Genomic DNA, 21,669 nt, shown 5'->3' with positions numbered 1-21,669 from the left:
GAAGAGGCAGTGGTCTAGAAGCTTAGAGAACTAAAAAGTCAGTGCTGTGTCTTTAGGAGTAGTAAACTTCTAGTCTTTGCTAGTTGCTGGCTGTGACTGTGAGCAGGTTTCTAAGCACAGGAAAGAGAAGGCCATGCAGTACCGAGATTTGAAGGACTGATTTTATTTTATTTTTTAAAATATGGGAGGGGCAATACCCCAAACTGTTGTGTACAAACTTGTGCTCACACCCTTCAGAATTCCCTTCAGCAGCCAACAGCAGGTAGATGTGGAAGTGCCCTGGGTGTCAGTGTTCTCAGTGAACCAACCTCTTGTCTCCTCTCTCTGCAGCGCAGTGATGGGCCTTATGCTCTCGTGTTGGTCCCAACAAGAGAGGTAGGTGGCCTTTTTTCTTTCTGATGCTGCCTGGATCTGGGTGTTTGATCTAGATGATCTTTAAGGTCCCTTCCAACCTTAGCCATTCTATGACTCTGTCATTGCAGTGGTATGATCACTCCATGGGTCAGGTGAGGGGACAATGTGGCCTGCCCTGACTCCCAGAAGGTAACTGGGAGTTGCATTTCCTTTCAATACTGGTTTTATCCCAGAAATTGTGTAGTTTTCCCTTGTACTCTTCCAGTGGAGCAAAATCTTCTCTGGCTTCAACTTGGCTTCTCCTGGGGCATTCTCAGAAACCTGCAGAAGTCTGTGTTGTCCTGAGAGTTGGCTTGTGGAGCTGAACCAGTAGAGGTGTTTTTTAACAGGTCCAAATATGATGAAAGAAGCGTTATACAAGAGAATAAAATAATACGCAGCTTCTAAAAGAGAAATAAAGGTTGTGTTTAGAATCCTGATAATATCCATAACTAGATTATGTTACATTTTGAGCCAAAGGGGCTTATAGTCCATTTTTGTTGTCCAAGGACTTCTTCAGAGCTCACTTTCTCCTGTTGATTTCCATAGCTTGCGCTCCAGAGTTTTGATACAATGCAGAAACTACTGAAGGTAAGAATTCAGTGCTCTGTATTCTTCTTATTCCTTGAGCCTGTTGCTGTAAGATGCTAAACAACTTCAGTTTCTGTTAATTCATCTGGATGTTTAAGGAAATCCATGCCGTGTGCAGCCTGGTCTGGTGGGAGGTGTCCCTGCTCACAGCAGGGAGGTTGGAACATGATGAGCTTTAAGGTCCCTTCCAACCTTCACCATTCTATGATTCTATGATCTGGCAAGATACGTGGTCCTTATATAAATCTGTTTGTCTTTAAGTGCATTTAAGTGTGATTTCCTTTTGGCATGTTTTAAGCTATGAAATGAACAGCTAAGTGGTTGATTACAGCCCCTTTTTTCCATGTTTTCATAAATAAGCACAGTTGATTTTCACAGTGTTTTGTTTTCAGAAGTACCTACCATTGTTTCAGTCTGAGTTATGAATAGAAACTCTCACAGTAACAACTACTGTTTTACTGAAACTAATACTGGACAGATGGGTTTCAGAGAGGGAGTAGAGCTTGGTGAACTACTTTGCCAGTTGAATGGCTGGATAAATTAAAAGGCTTTTAAAATCATTACATGATAGTGCTTTCCTTTTAATTGAAGCAGGATATCTTACCCAGGTATCTAAATCATTTATCTGATCCATAGCCCTGCTCCCTCCTCTGTTGTTGTTTTTTTTACTTTGAAATAATAAGGCACTTCCCAAGTCTTTTTTAGTGGTGGAATTACCAAGTAAGATTTTGTTGTGTCGTGCTGAGGTTTAAAGTACTTCAATCTCCTTCCATAGTAATCAGAAGTTATTCTGAGTGGACTTCTGGTGTCATTTAAAGGATGAAGTTTGGACTGACTCCCCCTTTAATTTTTCTTTGATACATATAATGTGGAGTAACCATCAAGTCCAGTGTCAGTGACCCAGAGCAGAAGATTTAGACCATGGTCCAACTGGACTTTGGAAGTGCTGGACAACAGGAGGGTGTAATATGATTGTGTAATTACTGAGAGAGAAAAAGGCTGGTTGAGCTGGTCCTGACACAAAAACTGTAATACCAGCTGCTGAGTTTATATTGTATGTATCTTGCTTGGCTGTCTTCCTCATTTTAAACCCTAAAAAGGAGCTCTTTGTAGAAACTGTTTTGTTGGAGCATTTCTGACAAGCAGTGACCTGTGCAAACTTAAGCCTATTGACCAGTCACACATTGTGCCATCCTTACAAGCTGTGCTCTGCTTCTCTCCTGCATTTCCTCTTGAGTGAGGCAATGGCAGGATTGTCCTTTGATTATCTCCCCTGTAAATATTGTGCAGTATTGGATTCAGTGAAGGGTTGGACCTCACTGAAGTAAGTGGCAAAAACTCCTGCCAGTGCCCACTGGACTGACATTTAATGTTCACAGACATGGTGACTGTGTGCACTTAGGTCTTTTATATATATATATATATACACACATACACACACCTATATATAAACTTCATAGGTCCTGTGTTGTTTTCTTAAATTTTCCTTGGCCACAGGAAGATGCTGTTTAAAGCCAAGATGAAGAAATAACATTGTAGTTTGTCTTTGAACGCTTGGGCTACATGTGGAGAAGGAAAAGAATTATTATTATGTGATTGGAAGTGATGCAGAAATGATTGCATTTCTATCTTCCTAGATGATGTGGGAAGCAAGTTTCCTGGCTAGAACTAAAGGTGCCATTGATGTGTGACTGTGGGTGAGAGGGTGCATATAGGCTGTGTCTGTTAGATCAAACCAGATGCACACTGCTGTCAGCCCCAGTCCTTTCTCTTTTTGCCAAGAAACATCAGTTTTGGATTAGGCTCTGTCTGTTTATTAAGAAGAACCTATATTGGTCTTGGTTTTCCTTTCTCTAGCCATTTGCCTGGATTGTGCCTGGAGTGCTAATGGGGGGAGAAAAGAGAAAATCAGAAAAAGCCAGGTAGGAAGCCAGCTTCTTAAGTGGTATTTTGGGTTGTTCTGCTCTACAGCGTTTTGATCTGTTACTTTTCTTTAGAGTGCTTTTCATACTGGGAGAGAGGATTGTGAGTTTGGATCAAGCTGTGATCCCCCTGGATCTTTCACAGCCACAGTGACTGGGTCAGCAGGATGTATTCACTTCCCTCAGTTGGATCTATTTCTAAAATGTTGATGAGCCTTCTGAGAAGATGATCTCTTGTGTCAGTAGTTGTTTGTTTTTTTCACTTCTGACAAACAAACCTGTATTTGCTTATCACCAAGGGCTGTCTACAATATTAGTTATGGGGGAAATTGGTTTCTGGAGAAGAGATTTCCTGGTGTTAAAAAGTCTCTTTCTTTTCCCTTTTCAAGACTTGAATTGTAAGCTGATAATCCAAAATGGAGTTTTCATTTCTTTATATATATATAATACACAAAAACAAGTTTACTCTTGACAGGTAAAAAAGTACTCAATTAGAAAAGAAAATTTAGCTTTGATGTTTTGAATTTTAAAAATATTATTAGTGTTTCTTTCCACTATGTATCTCTCAGTATGCCTTGAGTATCCATGATGATCTAGGAAAAAATTCAGCTGTGCAAGAAGTTTCAGTTTCTAATCAGTGAGGAAGTACTGTCCCTGCTGATTTTACTAGGATCATGATAGTTTCCTCTGGAGGTTCCAGTTCCTCACTCTGTGTTCCTACTCCAGATTTACTTTCTTTTTTGCTTGTTGATGATACATATATAAATATATTAATATTTAATCTAAACAGGTTACGGAAAGGGATAAATATCCTCATCTCCACTCCTGGCCGCCTTGTTGATCACATCAAGTCCACAGAATGTATCCATTTCCGTCACACTCAGTGGCTGATTATTGATGAAGCAGACAGGTAAGCTTCCAAGTGTTTAGATATAGAAAATAATTAATGAAACTGTGCATCAGAATTCACTAAATATTAAAAAAAAAGAGAGAGAGAGAGAGGACGCTCCATGATCTTCAATCATTCATGCTTAGTGGCCTCAGCCAAGCATCAGGTATCTGGACTCAGAAAGAATTGTCCCATTAGGACCGTTTATTATACAATTATTCATTACTGAGATTCTCTCAGTGTGTCCTGACATGTCTGACCCTGGCAAAAGCTGAAGATGGAACATGAAGCTGGATAGGCCAAAGATCTGATGAGCTCTAGCACTTCCCGTATTCCTAATGGGCTCATGTAGCATTAAGACTTTCTCCTCATTCCTTCCTATAGCATCTTTCTTCACCTTTGCTGTTTTTGTAGGATCCTGGACCTGGGCTTTGAGAAGGATATAGCTGTGATACTCAATGCTTTAAATGCTGAGAGAGAGACACGTCAGAACGTCCTGCTCTCAGCCACCCTCACAGAAGGTAGGTTATAGACAGATGGGGTCTCTTTTTAACTGAATAATGCACAAGCAGCTGCCAGTAGTTGGTCGAATCACATTCTGATAGAGCCCAATCTGAAGCAGAAGTGGAATAATGCCTGTTGATTTCTTTGGGCTTATGACACTTGCCCTTCCTTACTGGAATTTCTGTCAGGGTATATACTTCCATGGTTCTTACAGATGCCTCACAGATTCCAGTCACCATGAACCTGGGAAGCACTGGCTGGTTGGTTTGCTTTACAGATACAGAATTCAGGGTAAAAGCTGATGTCAGGACAGGACAGCTCTTGTGTGGTTTGCACAGTGTCATACAGGAAGTCAGTTGCTGAGGCAGGAATTGAGCCAGGCCTCATGAATCCTGCGCTCTTGGTAGAATGAAGATCTGTTGGGTTTTCTTCCACACACTCAGTTAAAACCCAGGACTGCCAGAGGCTGGCTGGCTGGTCAAGACATTGTTGTAATGTAATATAGCACAGTTGGCTGGAATCCTGTGATGCTTTGGTGAAGTCCTTAGCAGCTAAGCCTGGCTAAGACCTGAGAAGGCTGAAGTTTGTGGAGGTGCAATGTGAGTGTCTGAGGCATGGCTTGTTAGTTCCTTCCCCTTCACTTTTGTTTTTTTCTGTGCTTGTATCATCACCCTTCCCATGAGCACCCCAGACTGAACCTCGTATATTTTTCCATCTCTCTGATTCAGGGGTAACACGGCTGGCTGATATCAGTTTGAATGATCCCATCAGCATTTCCATAGCAGATGACACCCAGAAGGCACTCAAACCAGCGTCACAAACAGAGCAACAAGCCAGTAGCTCATCAAACTGCATGGAGCAGGAAAACTTTGCTGTTCCAGAGAAGCTCAAGCAGTATTTCGTGATGGTCCCCAGCAAACTGAGACTTGTCATATTGGCAGCTTTTATCCTTGAGAAATGCAAGGTGAGACTGTTCACATTGATACGACTGAGTAGCCCCTCTGCCCTTTCCAACCCCTTTGTTACTCTGGCAGCATAGCATGGGTTAGATCTAGGGCTTTGAAGTGCATCTAGTGTACAGGGAGCCACAGAGAACTGAGGTGCTTTTGTGTCTTTCGTGCTGGCAGAGAGATACCTGTGCAGCACATACTTCTTTGTGGGTTCAGTGTTTGGTGTCAAACTCTGTAATCCTTTCCTGGTGGTGGAAGCCACCCAGATCTTACAACAATCAGGGCATTGGGAGAGGCCTGTAAAAATGATCATGTGCAATTTTCTTGGTCTTCTTCCAGTTTGAAAAACACCACAAGATGATCATCTTTTTCTCCAGCTGTGAACAAGTGGAATTCTACTATGAGCTCCTTCTAAATGTCCTTTCAGGAGAGCTAGAGTCAGAACAACCTAAACGTTCATCTGTCTCCTCTGCCAGCTTACAGTTTCTGCGACTGCATGGCAACATGGAACAGGAAGTAAGCATTCTCAAAATGTCAGGATGCACAGTTTTGTTCCTTATTCCTTATGATTTATTATGTGGTTATTTTGGGGAGGAGGGCAGAAGAGAGGACAAAGAATCATTTCACCTCTAGGGGCCTCACTCTTCCATCTGCTAATGAGAAAAACAATATTGTCCCACTTCAAGAAAGTACCTTGGTAGATATATCTGAAAAACAGCTGAAGAGGCAGGAGTTGTTATTTCAGCAGACTGAGACAACTGCTCTGTATTCCCAGTGGGTGCTCTTATATCATTTATGTATCCATGGTTCTCTCTCATGCAGTCAAGACAGGATTTTAAGGCCAAAGGAAGACCTCATCCAAGCCCCAAAGCATTACTGCCCTACAAAATGCCCTTTTAAATGAGGATGGAGCAGCTTGGCTTTTGTTTTGAAGAACAGTGTCTTGACAGACTGCTCTTTTCCCTGAGATGGAATAGTAGTGATAAAACACTGATGACCCCGAAGTAGGTCTGGCTAGGCCTTGGTGATGAGGTTGGAGCTTGCTATAGAGGGCTGAGAGGCCAGAAGAGATTCAAATGAACTGTCACTGCAGTTTTTCTCTTGATAGCTGAGGGACCTTCCTTGAAAATTTAGGCCCTGATCCTGCTCTTGATCTGTGATGGAGAGAGTTACCACTCTACTCCAAGCTGCACAGCAGAGATGGTAGATGAACAGAGATCTTCTGATGAAGCAAGAGGTGAAGAGCCATTGTTTTTTTTCACTCATTCCCATCCTGTGGAGATCAGAAACATGTGCTTTGCTGTCCCTGCAGTCTGGCCTTTCCTCAACCTGCCTGCCTGAGCGAGTGAGCAGGCCTGGTCTGGCCCAACTCTACCCTGACCAGCTGTTAAGCCAACAGAACACCACTAAGTAGCTGGCACCAGGGGAAGGGTTTTGCCTTTTTAGTACCCAGTGTGTAATTAGTGCTTGATGTCTTCAAATTGAGAGCATTAATGGAGCTAAATTGTGGATCCCATATGGTACTGCTGAGCACGGCTGCTGTCATTGTCAACAAGATACAGCGTGCTCTCTTCTTTAATTTTTGTCAGCAGAGGGTTCAGTGTGTGAGCAAGGCCCAAGTTTCCCTTCTCTCCTAGAACAGTACCTCTAGCTGGGAGTCAAGTACATAAGATTTCTTTTGTAACATCAACATCACAGGACATGCACTTAACTCCTAGCTACAACTCTGAGGAGGGAGGGTTGAAACATGGAAACAAGGATATTCTGGAAGGGAGAAGTGAAAAGGGACAGGAAGGAAACAAGTATGTTGTTTTTGAGGCCAGAAACAGCCTGAGCTCTGAAAAGGAGAAGAGTCAATGAGATCAGATGAAGGGAGTGTGAGTGTGCCACTGTTTCCCACACCTAGAGAGGAAGTGCATAGGTGGTACTGGCAAGTGAAGACCAAATGCTACTGAAGCCTTCAGTTACTAGTGCTCAGAGATTGTCTTGTGTGATAGCAGATATCATTGTGATTTGCTGTGTGTTGACAAATCAGTTTCTCTTACTTGTATCAAGGAAAAAAATCCACACCCTAAAGTAGTTAGTTAAAGTAACTGGGGTGTGCTTAGGAATGTTTTGGGACTTGAAAAGGAGGCTTTTGAAGGTGAGGAGCCATACTGGCAGGTTCGTGCAGTTGTGGGGCTCAACAGCTGGAAGACTGCTAGAGGGGCAGTTTGGAACATGGGGACTGTGGGCAGCCCTGCCTGGGAGCCTGAGGTTGTGTTAGAAGTGGGAGCTGAAGGAATTCTGCTGGTGCAGACCAGCAGTGAGGACTAGGCTGGGGAGCACCAGCCTGTGACACCAGTGGGAAGGAACACCCTTCATCCCAGTGTCAGCAGCCCTTTTGGTGGCCCTCACCACTACAAGGCCGCTTCTTGAGGGAAGGCCATGGGACAGTGCCCAGGGAGCCCTGTAGCAGCTGCCCACAGGGACCAGGAGTCCTGCCTCCTTGGCCAGAGGTTTCTGGCCAAGGTCTCATCCCTCCTGCCCTGTTACTCTGAAAACTTATCCCTGCAGCAGTTCACGTGAGCAGCTCTGCAGCTGAGCATCCCTGGGACTTAATAATTGCGCAGTCAGCCCAGTGACTGTCTGCGTGCCCCATTGGGCACATGATGAGGCTGATCTCTTGTGATGTGACTATATCACTGTGTCAACAAGATGGACTTATCCTGCCCACGATGGGACTGGACAGACAGCAGTTAAGATGTCCAGCTTTTCCTTGCATTCACAAAAGCCTTTGTTGCCCATAAACTGTGCCAGTGCTTCTGTTGCTGCCTCCAAATCTTTTGTGGATCCCCTGTAAAGCAGTTCTTGGTTTTTGACACCCACAAGCTGTGCTTCTGTGCCAGCCATGGAAGTCTTGGCTGCTTTGATTTGATCAAATGCATTCAGACTTGCTCCAGACCCTGTGCCTTCCTACCTGGGACCACACCTGTATGCCATTTCCTTTAGCAGGAGGAGTTTGACTGGGACTTGTGAAGTCAACTCCTTTGTTTTAGAAGCTGTACATGATATAGTGAATCAAGGCCTAGTTGTTAAATGGTTATATGAGCTAATTTCCTTTATGTTTTATTGCAGTGTGCATAAGCATTTGTTTCATTTTTCTGTTTTGATCCTCTAGGAGAGAACAGAGGTCTTCCAGGAGTTCCTAAAATCCAAGACTGGCATCTTGCTTTGCACTGTGAGTAACTTGGAGTCCCTTTGCAGCTCCATGCTAATGGGCCTGTCTGATATCTAATGGTAGAACAGAGGATTTGGCACTGAGCTCTGATTCCAGCTCACTGTCTGACCTTGAGGGAAAGTCATCTCCTTTTTCTGCATCTCACATGTTAAATAAGGACTGATGCCCTCTCAGCCAACTGTTGGATGATCTTTTGCTGCAAGGTATCGTGTACAGAAAAAAGTGTATGTCTTATACAGGAGGCCTCTCAGTGTTTTGTATGGTCTTATGTCTGGAAAAATCTGTTCATTTGAAGCTGGAACCTTGCTCTTCACATGCAGCCAGTAGAACACAATCCTAATTTGTAACATGCCCCATAACTGCCAGGTAAATGGGATGTAATGAGATATTTCCCATCTTAATAACTACCCCAAGGTTAAAAACAAAAACCTGCAGGGATGGAAGGGAAGCCCAACCAGAGGATGGTGTCATTAGGAATGCACACCCTCTGCTGCTCTCCATGCTTTACCCTTCAAGCTTTCTTCAGGGGTCCTGAGGGAGAAATTCTCGTCCTCTACTGAAGTTTGCTGGCACCCTTGGGTTGTGGTGGCACCTTCCCCCTTCTCCTCTCTGACCTGTCGGTGCCACAGCTAGCCTGCTGCAGTGGTGCAGAAGGCTGCACGATTTGCTCTCTAATAGTGGCAGCTGTTGATCTGAAAATGTGTGAATCTTGGCGATTTCTACCCACTGCAAACTTGTAAATTACAGCGATCGGGAGTAATTAGAGCTGAGAAACCCTCTCCAGCTCTGAAATGACTCCTGTTCTTGCAGCACATTATTCTTAAAGGAAACTAGTTGCCTTTTTTTTTTTTTTTTTCAGAGACTGAGGGCTGAATTTTATCTTCTATTTATGCCTGCATTTCAAACTAAGACTGGCATATGTGTAGGAGTGTTTGATTTAGCTTTGTCAAATTACGTGTGGTATCACCTGTAAAATTGTACCTGTTTTGTGCTAGTCTTGGTCCTGCTTGTGTGTGCAGCCTTTCAGTGATCTGATCAAGGTCAAAATGCATCTTTGCAAGGTATAAGTGTAATTATAACTTGGTTTCCCTGTACATGGAGGTAATACTTAAAGTGTCTCAACTGAGGAGGATAGAAAAGCTTAAATCATTCAGTGGTGCAGATTAAGTATTTTGAAGATAAAAAGTATTTGGTATATTCTAAGTAATAAATAGGTGAGCTTTGTTATCCCTCATGCACATGCTGTTTGTAATTGAGAAATTTCAGGGACGTGCCTTGTTACTGAAATTTCAATTTAACAAATTATTAAAGGCAGTGAATGGTCAATTTTAGACAAAGAGAAAGCACAGTCATGGCAGGCGCTGGATTATCAGCTCCTTGGTGAGACCATTCAAAGGGGAAATGTAGCCTGTGGCAGAAAAATCTGCTGGGAAGCTTATAGCTGGTAGGAAGGTAGGAAGAAGAAGAAGTTGGATAGAGAAATCCCAGTGGATGGGATCCCCCTCTTGAGGGACTGGAGAGGTGGTTTGATTTCCTGCCGTGCCATAGACTCCGTACGAGGGGATGTGGGACTGTGGTGACAAGGCAAGTAGCCGCATGTTGGCTGAGCAGCCATAGTTGTGTGTTTGCTCCTGACCTGTCATAAATGGGAGGTGACGTGGATTAACCCAGATTGCAGTGAGGAGGATAGTGTAAGGTAAGGCGTTTATCCTAACCCTCCTTCATTTCAATCCAAGCTACTTTGCATTTACTGCAAGGCAGGGATGCGGATCCTGACAGTTCCAGTTACCGTGGCTCAGCTGGCACATGGTTAGCACGTTAAGCACAGTAAGTTGTGTGTCTGAGTCCAAAATCTCTCTGTGCTTCAGCTCCCCATCTGTAAAATGGGGATAGTAGCACTGTTCTATCTTACAGAGATGTTGGGAGGACAAATGCATTGAAACCAGGAGGTGGCCTGTTACCACAGTAATGGGGACCATATGGACACCTTAATATAGAGATACACTTTGCACTAGTCCCACATTACAGGTGCCTCCCCAACGCAGATGTCCAAAGGGCAGCCAGGCACTGTGACCACCTCCTGCCTCCGAGGGCGTTGCTTTTTCCAACACTTTTCTTCATATCAGCAAAAATGTTCTGCAGAAAGATGGTTCTGTTCTTTTCCCAGTGAAATCACATTTTGTGCCCACCCAATTTTGAAACCTGGCTCACAAAAGAGCAACACAAATAATGTTGCTGTCCTTCCCTTGTCCCTTATGCCATGTTCTCCACCCATCTTTCCGCTCTAGTAAGCAATGGGACCTGCTGTTCCTTTTATTAATTTGCTCTATGTCATATGTATATTAATATATTCCATACAATATTTTTGCCAGACAATATAAGCTGGCAGACAAGAAAATAACGAAGGGCCGTGTACCTCAGAGGGTCTCATCCAGATTTATTTCTCTCTCCTTCACCGAAGTTCTTTGCGGCTTCCTTTGGGATGTGCCTTTTAAACAAGTTCATCTCTTCCAGGGAGAGAGGAAAGATCATTTGGAGATTGTTTGCTGTTTACTCAGTCACGCTAACTCATCTTGCCAGTTTTCTGGCGGCCCCAGCCAAGAGCTTTCGCCTCTGACAGCTTCTGTGCTCTCTCCTTCCTCCTCTGATTACGCAGCCCAATCTGTCACCCTGCCGACGGGGGTCTCTACCCTGCTGATGGCTTTCCACACTCGGCAGTAATGACTTTTGGCAGGCCGGGAAGGCGCGAGAGCTTCTTCCCCAGCTTGGAGAGCCGTTAGGCCCTCTCTGCCTGTTAGCTAAAGCACTTTGTGAGGTTCTTTGGTAAATAAATGAGTCATTTTAATCCAACTGACAGCCTGGCACCTGAGCAAGCTGCCTTCCATCTGTACTTCTAGGCCTCATGTAGGCAGCCAATTGTCAAGCTCAGGGCCTTCAAGACCTCACCATTGAGTGTCTTTCAAAAGCAACTTTAGCAATTTCCTTTGCCCTAATTAGATCGTGTGAGTGGGACTGAGCAAACCAAGGCTTTTGAAAACTTTTGTGGCTGTGTTGGTTCTGATCTTCTGCAGCCATGTGCCTCACCTACAGTGTGGTCATTTTGCCCTCTTTTCTCTTGCACCTACCCCTCTGTACCCCACCACCACAAGCACAGGCTGGTAACATGGATTTCAGCATTTCTGGGGGTCCTCAGTCAGGTTGTACCTCAATACTCTGCCATTCTGTGACCTACAATTGGGATCAGAGCAGGAACATGGTTAGAGCTTCAGGTTATTGTGTTTCATTGGTATCTGGGTTTTCTTTAACATTGCACTGGTGTACATTATTTCTTCTTGCTCCTGTGAGGTGGTCACTTAAGTCTCCCTTCCATTGTGTTGACCTTCTGATATATACTCTTGATTTCTCTGTTAGTATGGAATGGTGGTGTGAGGTGAGGCATGGAAAGGGAATGCTGTCTGAGGCAGAGGGGAAAAAAAAGGGAGATTAGTACGCTGGAAATCTGTTGGACTTCTTGAAAGAGCACTGGCAGCAGGTTAGTGCTTCTATGTGTGGAATAAATGTAGTGCTAGTAAAACTGAATAATTTTTGCTTCAGCAGTATTCTGTTCCCTGGTAAGGTGACCCACAAGTATTTTTCTAAAGATCTGAGAAGCTCACAGGCCCTGCCAGCAGAGGAAAGCAAATCAACAAAAACTTTTTATCCTAATTCTACCTTGCTGCTGTCTAAGGTCTTTGAGGAAGAGAAGCTGTAGGAGACGCAGGTGGACTGATACTGAGGAATCTTTGAGAGTTTGCAAAACACTCCAATTACCAGTAAATCCCAAGACACTTCTGAAAGAAAGCCAAGTTAAACCCCAGGAGAATAGCTGCTGATGTGTGTCAGTAACAGCTGAGTGGAGTTGGTGGCATTGTGAAAGCAACAGTGAATATGAGGCTGGTGTTGTCCCTGGCTATTTATTAGGCTTTTGGTGAACCTGTTCAACTGTCCTGCTTGCTTTGGCAAATGCACATGAGAATAATCCTGCCTGCAGCAGTAGTCCCAGCCAGAGGTGTTGAGAAAAGGTATCTTAGAAGGGGAAGGGAGAGGGGGATTTCTCCTGCCCCTGCTGTCTGCTTCTCCTCTGCATGTTGGAGGTTCCTGACCACAGGGACAGCTTGGCTATCTGTTTATTTTGGGTAAACTGTCCCAAGGTCAGAGCTCTCTCATCACACACAGCCTTTCCTAGACACTGGGTGTGAGAGAAGAGCAGAGCACAGGAAAAGACCAAAGGCTTGTCAGTGTGGAGGTATCTAACAGAGCCAGGCAAATCAGAATCAGACATCAGCACTCCTGTCTGGTCGTGCTGTAGAGTTTATAATCTTGTTATCCCGATAACTGCTCTACACGTTCCCCAACTTCTCTTGATTTATTTTCTCCAACCTCCTTTAAATGGCTTTTTGTACATCTGTTCATTCTGACTCTGGGAACAAGTCGTTTCTTAATGAGCGTGTTGGAGCGAGAGTCTGTGTTGTTGCAGAGTGGGCGCTGTGGAAAGTGTCTCCTCTTTTACTGCAGTTGGAGCCACAAAGCAACCTGGCTAGTGCTTATGGGAAGGCCTTTGCTGCCAAAACATCAGCCTCCTAGTCTTTTAACGTGTGTGGGAGTTGCATGAAAACACTTCAGTGGGTGGCTGACACATTTTTAGTACATTAAGCTCCTGCTTACGTTCTTAATATATTCTATTTTGCAACTAGCTAAAAGATACATGTGTTCCAAAACATTTCCTAACAGACTTAAATCTGCACACCTGCTCTGCTATTGCATGTGGTGAATGTAAAATCCAAGGAGTATGTGAGGACATTACTAATGAACAGAAAATCAAGAAGGGAGATTGAAACATATTTACACAATTTCTCCATTTTGAACAGTATTTAAACTCTTTTCTCATTGCAAGGGTATAGTTTTTGAGCTATACTGGCTGTGGATAACTAGAGGGTCTCACTCAAGTCCTTCTCTAAGTTGATGGGTTTTCTTGCCAGCTGGCACATCAAACAACACTCCTGACAGCACCTTCAGACTTTTTTTTCAGGGCTGAATTTTGTTTTTTCAAATCAAAGCCAGCATGATGAAAATCTAAGGGATATGTAAGTCCCCTCTCAAGCTGTACTCCAGCTTCCTGCAGATTCTGTTAATTTTTGGTTGGCCTTTCATCGTGGGGCCAGGTGACCTGCAAATCACCTGCTCTTCAACTTCAGACCATCACCTAGGAAGCAACTTATTATTTGTAGGTGGAGAGCAGTGCATCTTTGGGCTTTCCACCCAAGGCCTAGGATCTTGGACCATTTCCTTTATGGGCATTTTCCTTTTTGTTCTAAGCAGCCTGGTTGTAGTCCTTAGGCTTGCTGTGGAGAAAGCTGTGCTCAGAAATAGTGCTGCCTTCCAGAGATGTAATTCTGCTCTCTCACTGGGTAGTAGGTGCCTTAGGAGCAGATCTGTGTTCATCAGTGAAACAAACTGAAGAGCTGAAGGCATCACTGCCATTAAGACGGTTGATTCCCTCAGATACAATGTAAAGGGACTGCAGCAGACTGCTGTGATTCAACACCACTCTGCTGAAATAAGTGTTTTTATATCCTCCAGGCTTTTGGCCATAGTCATGGATATTTTTTTGTTCTGTTATTCTGTTAATATTCTTTGCATTTTAACTGCTCAACATTATTTCTGACCTTCAGTCTGTCTCTCCCCAGACTAGGCACACAGAATTCGTACTTGCATAGCCAGTTGTTTCCTGGCATAATTGCCATCCCAGGAGAGTTTTTACTATGCTGATATCTTCAAAGCATTTTTACTAAACTGTTTTCCTTATGAATTTTAAAGGATGTTGCAGCACGTGGACTAGACCTGCCGCAGGTTACATGGATCGTACAGGTAGGTTTGCTCTGTGTGTGTGTGTGTGTGTGTGTGTGCAGATGCAGTAAGTGCAGCCTTGCTCAGATGAAATCTCTTTCCACTCCAGACCCTCTTTCTGCAGTTTGCTGGTGGTCTTTGTGCTGATGCCTACAGGTGTGGGAGACCCTCGTGTTCCTCGCTGCAGGACTGGGACTCAGGGCTTTGCTAGGACACAGCATTGCTGTCATAGCTCTGGTTCTGACAGGCTGTTTTCCTCTTCAATAACTCCAGTGTTATTGGCTGTGTAATAATATTCCACTGGCTGGGAGGAAACGCCCTCTGTTTTCCCCCTCAGGAAGCCAAATCTTGTGAAGTGCTGGCCACCTCTTGCAGTTCTGTCTTTCTGGTTTTCTGAGCTTGCTGGGGAGACAGCTCCATGAGGAGTTTAAGTGCAATCCTAATGTTAAACATTGAGTAGACCAGTAGTGTCTGTGCAGTGACCTGGATGTTTCAAGGTGTGCTGCGTTGGGGCTGGGTAGCTGCAAGCATTCAGCTTGCAGTAGAGCTGCATAGTTCAGGTTTTCCCTGGAAGAAAAACCCAAACAAAAAAACCCCCACACTGCTGCATTGCTCTTGACTGAAATATTGTCGTGGGGAAAAACAAACAAAAAAACCCAAACCCACCAAAAAAACAAAATCTGAGAGATGGATTGAACCTTAAAAATAGCAGCCTGTCATTTCAAAGAGGAACCTGAGAGCATGAAGCAGACTTCATTTTTAGAAAAGATTTATAATTAAAAAAAGGTTAGTTGAAGTGAGGAAAAACTGATCCAGAGATTCTTGTCTGTCAAGTGACACCTAAAAAAACAGAGCACAGAGCTCAACAAAGCTTTTTAATTTCTACCTCATCTCTTCAGGTAACAAATTTGATTTGAATGTTGTGGTTTTTTAAAAAGAAGTATTTTGTAGCAGCTACCTAGTCGGGGAAGGCTGGGGAAGTGAAGTCTTTAATTCCCAGATCTGTATATTAATATAATTTAACCAAAGATATAGTTGCCAGTGTTAGAACGCAGTGCAAATTACCTCAAGCCCTGGGAGACTTCTGTGTGTCCAGAAGGCGAAATCTCAGCTGTCCTGAGAGCTGTGTCCAAGAGCAAGGACCTGCAGGGAGCAATTAGATTGCTCACAGCATCTTACTCACACCTCTAGCCAGTAGAAACTTTGCCAGAGGGCACAGGTATAAACACTAGAGTGGGCTTTGGTTGTTGGGTTTTTTCCAGTTAAACTGCTGAGGGCTCATTTCTGAGCAGGATCTCTGTGCATGTTCATTTTTCCAGGAAAGAGAGGAGGGGGGCAAGAATAAGGGGAGGCTAGAGGGAGGGAAGTATGTCACCCTTTATCAGATCCTGCAAATGGCTGGGCAGTTTTGATTCCAATTGAAGCAAATGAGAGGTATCACTCTATTAGGGGGGGGCTTTTAGCAACATTTTCATGGTTCCTGATAGTTAGAGATGTGAAGAAAATAGCTACTTCCATCAGACGCCTACAAAAGAACTTACTCCCTCATCTCTCTTGGGTTGCTTCTGACCAGTAACGAGCTATGACTTGCTGAAAACAAAGCAATTTAGCCCCACTCCCAATCCGAATCCGTTCTCTTTTGTGGCTTTTCTCCCAAAATCAAAGCAGGCAATGTCCTGTGTGAGCAGTCCTGGGGGTTGTTTGGTTTGAGGTCTTTGTGAGATGATTCTTTTTTTTAAGGGAAGCAAACAGGTTCCTGTTGTGCCTGTATAGAAATAAAATGTACAAGGCAAAGAGAGACACTGAGATGGGGAAACTGTCCTATTATCTGAAAGTTGCCCAACATGTCACATTCACATGTCACAAGCTGCTGTGGCTGAGGAGGCCGAGTGATCGTTACAGGGATGGGCTCTTCATAAACAGGCCAGTTCTAGGCGAGGTGCAGCACTTGGCTTTTGCTGAGCTCCCTTTTTGTTTCAGATGAGCGGGCTGAGCGTCTCGTTTATAATTAACGATCTGAGTTCTCTTAATTCTTCCTTTTCCCTTCTGCTGTTCCCTTTTTGAAGTGTAACGCTCCGGCTTCACCTGCGGAATACATCCACCGGATCGGGAGGACGGCTCGCATCGGCTGTCACGGGAGCAGCCTGCTTGTCCTGGCGCCTTCCGAGGCAGGATATGTCAGCTTGCTGGCTTCTCACAAGATTAAGTGAGTCAGAAAACGTGAGCAAAAAGTTTCAGCTCATCCTTGCTAATTAACCTTCCGTGGCACTTTCAGCGGGACTGCGTCTCGTGCAGGTTTTAATAAGAATGTATTAATTCTCGCGATCCAGGACCCGGCCCCAGACTAGCAAAAGGAGGAAAGAAATGTGTGTGAAAATCATCAGCCTGACAGGTTGTGCGTGAGCGGGTGTGTGTGGTGAGGGGCAGAGAGGAGACCATACTTGGAGATCCTTTGCACTCTGTTGTTCTGTCTCTGGCCCTGGGTTCAAATGGTGGCTGTGTGGAGCTTGCAAGTCAAATGAGCCTGTCAGATGCTAACTGGCCATCTGCCTGCCTAGCACCATATTGTCAGAGAGTGTGCTTTCTCTTCAGGAGAGATCCGGCCGAGAAATAGCTTGGGAGCTGTGGGTCATAGCTGGCAGGTAATTGGCCAAGATGTGTTGTGTAAGTGGCTTGTGACAGGAATAGGAGAAGCTTTTGCAAGTGTTGAGTGCCCAGTATGGTCCTGGAAGGCAGTAAAGGGGGGTTAGAATCTGCAGATCAAAAGTAGGGTGGGCTTCCAAGCTAGCTGAGAAAGCTTCTCTTACAGCAGCTCTAGCTAGGGCGTGGGAGTAGATGGGAGGGAGAAGAAGCCAGGCTGGGGAAGGACCAGCCCAACGTGCAGTGAGCTACACGATGGCCAACACATGATGAGATTGTAGCCCAGCCCTGCTTGCACAGTGGTCCTTCTGTAGAAAAAACAATAACCCAACTTGCTGCTCAGCATTGCTAGTCAGGAGCTCTCTCGGGTCTCAAGCCTCCTCAGCAGTCAGCTGGATGTCTGTGACTCCCCTTGCTCCCTGCACTGCTGCCTCTCAGCGTTTCAGAACAGCAGCTGAGCAGAGTCCCTTCCCTGTTGTACTGGTGTTGATGGAGCCCTGTAAACTCCTGCACAAATTAGTTTGCTTTTATTTCTTGTGTTTGTGTCGGGTGGAGCTATTTGGAGCCGACTTTGGTTTTGCATCCTCGAAACAAACAAATGTTGGCAGTAAATTCAGGCTTATTCTAGGCTGTGAGCCATTTAGTGGCCTAACAAAGAGCCATCCATCATCCCAGGTAACTATCTATTAAGCAGACACCAGCAAGACATGGAGGACTAAGCTGACAGGGTTTTTTTTCATGTAACAAACAGCACTGACATTTAAAGGTGAAATCCCACATAATTGTGAATTTTTAACTCCAAGTGGAAAGTTCTGTTTTTCGATTTTTATAATATTTTGGAAGTGTTGGATGAAGGAGAGGGAAATTTCCCTCTCTATTTTATTGCAAATGTTAATGCTTACATCCAATATTGTTCTTTAACAAGTTGAAGGAGCAGTGTCACTCATGCTGGTAATTATGCTAAGGTAATGCTAAGGAGACCTGTTGTTGAGCCAGCCACTGTTCTTTGGGAATCTGTAGAAGTGTGAATGATGAGGTTTATGTGGTTCTTTATTTTTTTGTTCCTCCACTTCTCAAATCAGTATAGCCACACAACTCTGGGGAGTGTCTTTTCCTCTTTGTTTGTTTTATGTTCTTCATGAAATGTGCTGCCCCCACAGATAAGGGACTTGCTAAAAAAAAAAAAAAAAAAGGAGTGTAATTTGCCTTCCTTGACCCCCATCTTCAGACAGAAGAAAATGAGTGTCTAATTGGCCCGGGCGGGCGGTTCGGCCTGTCTGCAGTCAGGTGTCCTCTGCTCTTCCTACATCGTAGCACATGATGTGAGAAGGGGCAACGGGATAGAAAAGAGAGCTGATGAATTACAGAGGAGATGCAGGAAGGCAGCTTGAAGCTAAAGGCAGCAAGTGCCATCAGCACAAATTGCCGTTACCCTTCATAAACAGAGCATTATGGTGATAATCCTGACAATTTAATTCAGTGTGAGGGCGAAAGACAGCATGTGTTGGACTGTCACTGAGCCTCCTCAGCACTGATCATTTGCTGTTTCTTTATCCTAAGTCTTTGTAGCTTTTGACTTGGACTGCACAAGTTACTGGAGTTAGCGTTTTTTTAATTCTTTGCTTAATTTTTAAACCTCTTGGTGTTTGTTGTTTGTTGTGGGTTTTTTTTGCCGGGGATGAGGGCGCCTTGTGAATTTTTTTAATTTGGTTTTGTTTTTTTCTTTTTATTTTTAAATGGGATTCCCGCTGGGTTTATTGAAATGTAAATACTTCATAAAATATGTATTTCTAAGGAGACAAAGCATGAGACGGGTCCCAGCAGCCTTCAGCTGGTGTAAATGAGCAGTGCCGTGGTGATTTACAGTAGATGAGGATCTAACCCCGAGTTTTCCTGAAGCCCCTCCACCCACCCCAGCATGCATGGGAGTAAGTCCAGAAATGTTGAGAGTCGGAAGTAATGAGAGCAGACGTGGCTTTGTTCCTGGATGAAAATTCACTTTGGAATTAGGGATGACTGCCTTGGAAATTGGAAATCGCTCGCAATTAATTTTCACTGGTACCTGAAGCCTCTGCTTGGCTTCCCCGGGGGTGAAGCAGCATCAGCCTTTGCCAAAACGATCTCACTTTGGCTCTGCTGAGATCAGAAATCCCGATGGGGCTGGAGGAGGTTTCGTGCCTCTCTGCAACTTTTTGTTTGGTCTTTGTGTGGGCTTGAAGTTGTGGTTCCTCTACCCAACCTGAAATGTCTGTGTGCATCCACATGCACACTCATGTTTGCTGTACATTTCCTCTTTCTTTCTTTCTTTTTTTTTTTTTTACCGTTTAGACTCCAAAATGTTGTCTCAGTTCTAAGTGTAACCAACAGATTTCCCTTCAAAGGCAGGAGGCAAGTCAGTGAGGTTTACTTCTCTCCGCGCCCCCCCTTTACATCTCTTTTCTTTCCCTCAGCTGCAACCTGGCAGCGCCCGCCTCGACAGCTATCGGGTAATTTCTTTATCTCCTAACGACGGCCTAACTAATTTATAAAGGGAAAGGCATCACCGTGAAGGCACGAGTCATTTCTCTCCCTTCTCCACCCTGGTGCTCCCCCCTTCCCCTGCTCCCCTCACTCTCTGCTCCCTGCTGTGAACCAGGCTCACGGATCTGTTCTGGCAGCGTGCCAGGAGGCTGGGAAGAGGGGGTGACATCTCAGACAAATCCATGTCAAAGGTTTGACGTTTTCATTCATAGCAGTGTCAAAGCAACCTTCTTTTTTTGGGGGGGGACACACACACACAGGCAGGGATGCTTTTCTCTTGCTTAAGTGATTGCCGTTTATGTTTTAATTTACTGTCGTAGTTTTCAGAACCAAACTGAGAAACCCTCAGTTGTCTTTTTATGCTCCGTTTCCCTTTCTCCCCTGTCGCTCCCCTCACCTTTCTTTGCATCCTCTGTGGAGGAATCTGCCACTTTGGGAGTCCCAGCTGCACAGCAGAGGGGCTTGTCTCCCATTGATGGTATCTTCTGGCCCCACTGGCCTGTACCTTCCAGGTCAGATCACTGTCTCGCTGGACCATCTCTTTGCCATTCCTTATATTGCAACCATGAGCTGAAAAAGCTGATGGCAAAAGTACAAGTATTCAACACTTTACCTGGGAAGGACCAGGGAAGAAGCCAGGATCATGGTATCCTGTTATGCAGCTTATGGCAAAGATTCATCAGTTCCTCCTAGCCAGGTGTTTAGAGATCTTTGAGTGAAGAGAAAGGGGATATCCTTGTTGTTATCAGTTCTTTCTGTACTTTACAAATTAAAGAAAATCAGCAGTGCTTCCTTTTAGAAACCACGTACATCTCTCTGCCCATCTGAGAGTCAGGAGCCTGGGAACGGTTGGGCCCCCAGGATTTCTCTCTTCCTTAGACTGATGTAACCCGAAATGACCTCCTTGCTTCCATGCAGCATTTATGATTTATTCTAGTATAAGAAGGAAACTGATCTCTCTTCTAGAGATGCCCTTTGCCCATTTCTGAAAATTTGGGGCCACAGACTTCAGCTTTTTATCATCTGAGTAATTCCCTTGGAAGTGGGACCCAGTTTGGCTGCAGCAGTAATATTAATGGCCTGGAGCTGCACAGCTGTTCCTGTCTTGTGTCACCTGGTGTGCCCGTGCCCCACAAGACAGTGTTAAAGAGGATGAAGAATTCCTGGTCTCCTGTAAATGCACCTCTAAGTAGGACCACTCGCTTTAAAATGAAGCAGGTTTGTAAGCATTTCTGGGCCCTAACAGCACCCAGCAGTGTCTCACAAGCAGGGCTGGAGAATGAATCATCTGGTTGAATCTTCAGGAGGAATGTGAGGCGACAGAATGAAAATAAATGCCCAGTGTGAAGCCTGGCTAGGACAGCTGACAGAGTCTCCTGTATTTTAAAAAAAATGCTGTGGGGTCCCTAATGGGCTGGACTTTGGCTTTATGCTTCATAGGAGAGGGAAGGTGAGTTCTGAGAATGGGGAAGGAGATCAAACCGTGTATTTGATGTCAGAGGTGGCTTTTGAGGCTAGAAATGGAGAGGGACTGTATCCATCAGTGTGTCTCTGAGCTTTGACCAAAGCCACGTACCAAGAAGCTGGAATGATGTAAGATCTTGTGGGAAAGAGCAGTGGTGTAACCAGAGAAAAGGAAGCTGCAGGAGAGTTGGCTCGATAGGAAAAGTTCCTTGGAATCCTATCATAACCCTCTGAGCTTGAGTCCCTAGGAGAGGAAGGAGCTGTGTCTTTACACAGCTTTGGTTTCAGCTCTGTAGTTTTGAGAGCATGGTCACTACCATGGGTGGAGAAAAATGTATGCAAACATCAAAGCATTTGTTCCTTTGAATGAGGGTTGGGCAGTGTCTCTGGTTCCAGAGTATCTGGAAGTTAAAGTCTGTCAAGGAAGTGAAAGTCTACCCTGAGTTATTTTGATGCTGTTAGAATTGGAGTGTGTGTTAGTGAGTTAGTTGTAAGTGTGACAAGGCTTTGGGTGAAATGGTGTCTCTGTTCCAGTGAAAGCACCAGTTCAGTTGGGGTCAAGATTTTACAGTATTTACACTTTTAGGGTTGCTGAGGGACTGTCTGGGGTAAGGCCTCATGTATTGCAGGGGTGTATTCTGAAGTTGATTGTGTAAATCTCAAGCTCTTTGCTGTCAAGCCCGTGGCTTG

The 21,669-nt window shown here is 44.6% G+C and overlaps 1 protein-coding gene across 2 annotated transcripts in view; it reads left to right on the top strand.

Moving 5' to 3' along the window:
- DDX31 (DEAD-box helicase 31) overlaps positions 1-21,669 on the top strand; it is a 47,219-nt gene that overhangs the window by 3,918 nt on the left and 21,632 nt on the right. Inside the window, exons 7-16 of one of the 2 annotated variants that reach the window (XM_051636241.1) lie at positions 331-375; positions 943-984; positions 2,842-2,906; positions 3,697-3,816; positions 4,210-4,316; positions 5,028-5,263; positions 5,589-5,765; positions 8,410-8,469; positions 14,326-14,376; positions 16,422-16,561. In XM_051636241.1, coding sequence (XP_051492201.1) covers positions 331-375; positions 943-984; positions 2,842-2,906; positions 3,697-3,816; positions 4,210-4,316; positions 5,028-5,263; positions 5,589-5,765; positions 8,410-8,469; positions 14,326-14,376; positions 16,422-16,561 — 1,043 coding nt within the window. The remainder of the gene's footprint in view (positions 1-330; positions 376-942; positions 985-2,841; positions 2,907-3,696; positions 3,817-4,209; positions 4,317-5,027; positions 5,264-5,588; positions 5,766-8,409; positions 8,470-14,325; positions 14,377-16,421; positions 16,562-21,669) is intronic. The other variant, XM_051636242.1, reaches the window with a different exon arrangement.

This window comes from Apus apus, chromosome 19 (genome assembly GCF_020740795.1).
Source record: "Apus apus isolate bApuApu2 chromosome 19, bApuApu2.pri.cur, whole genome shotgun sequence".
NCBI classification, from domain to species: Eukaryota; Metazoa; Chordata; class Aves; order Apodiformes; family Apodidae; genus Apus; species Apus apus.
This window is presented reverse-complemented; position numbering and strand designations above follow the sequence as displayed.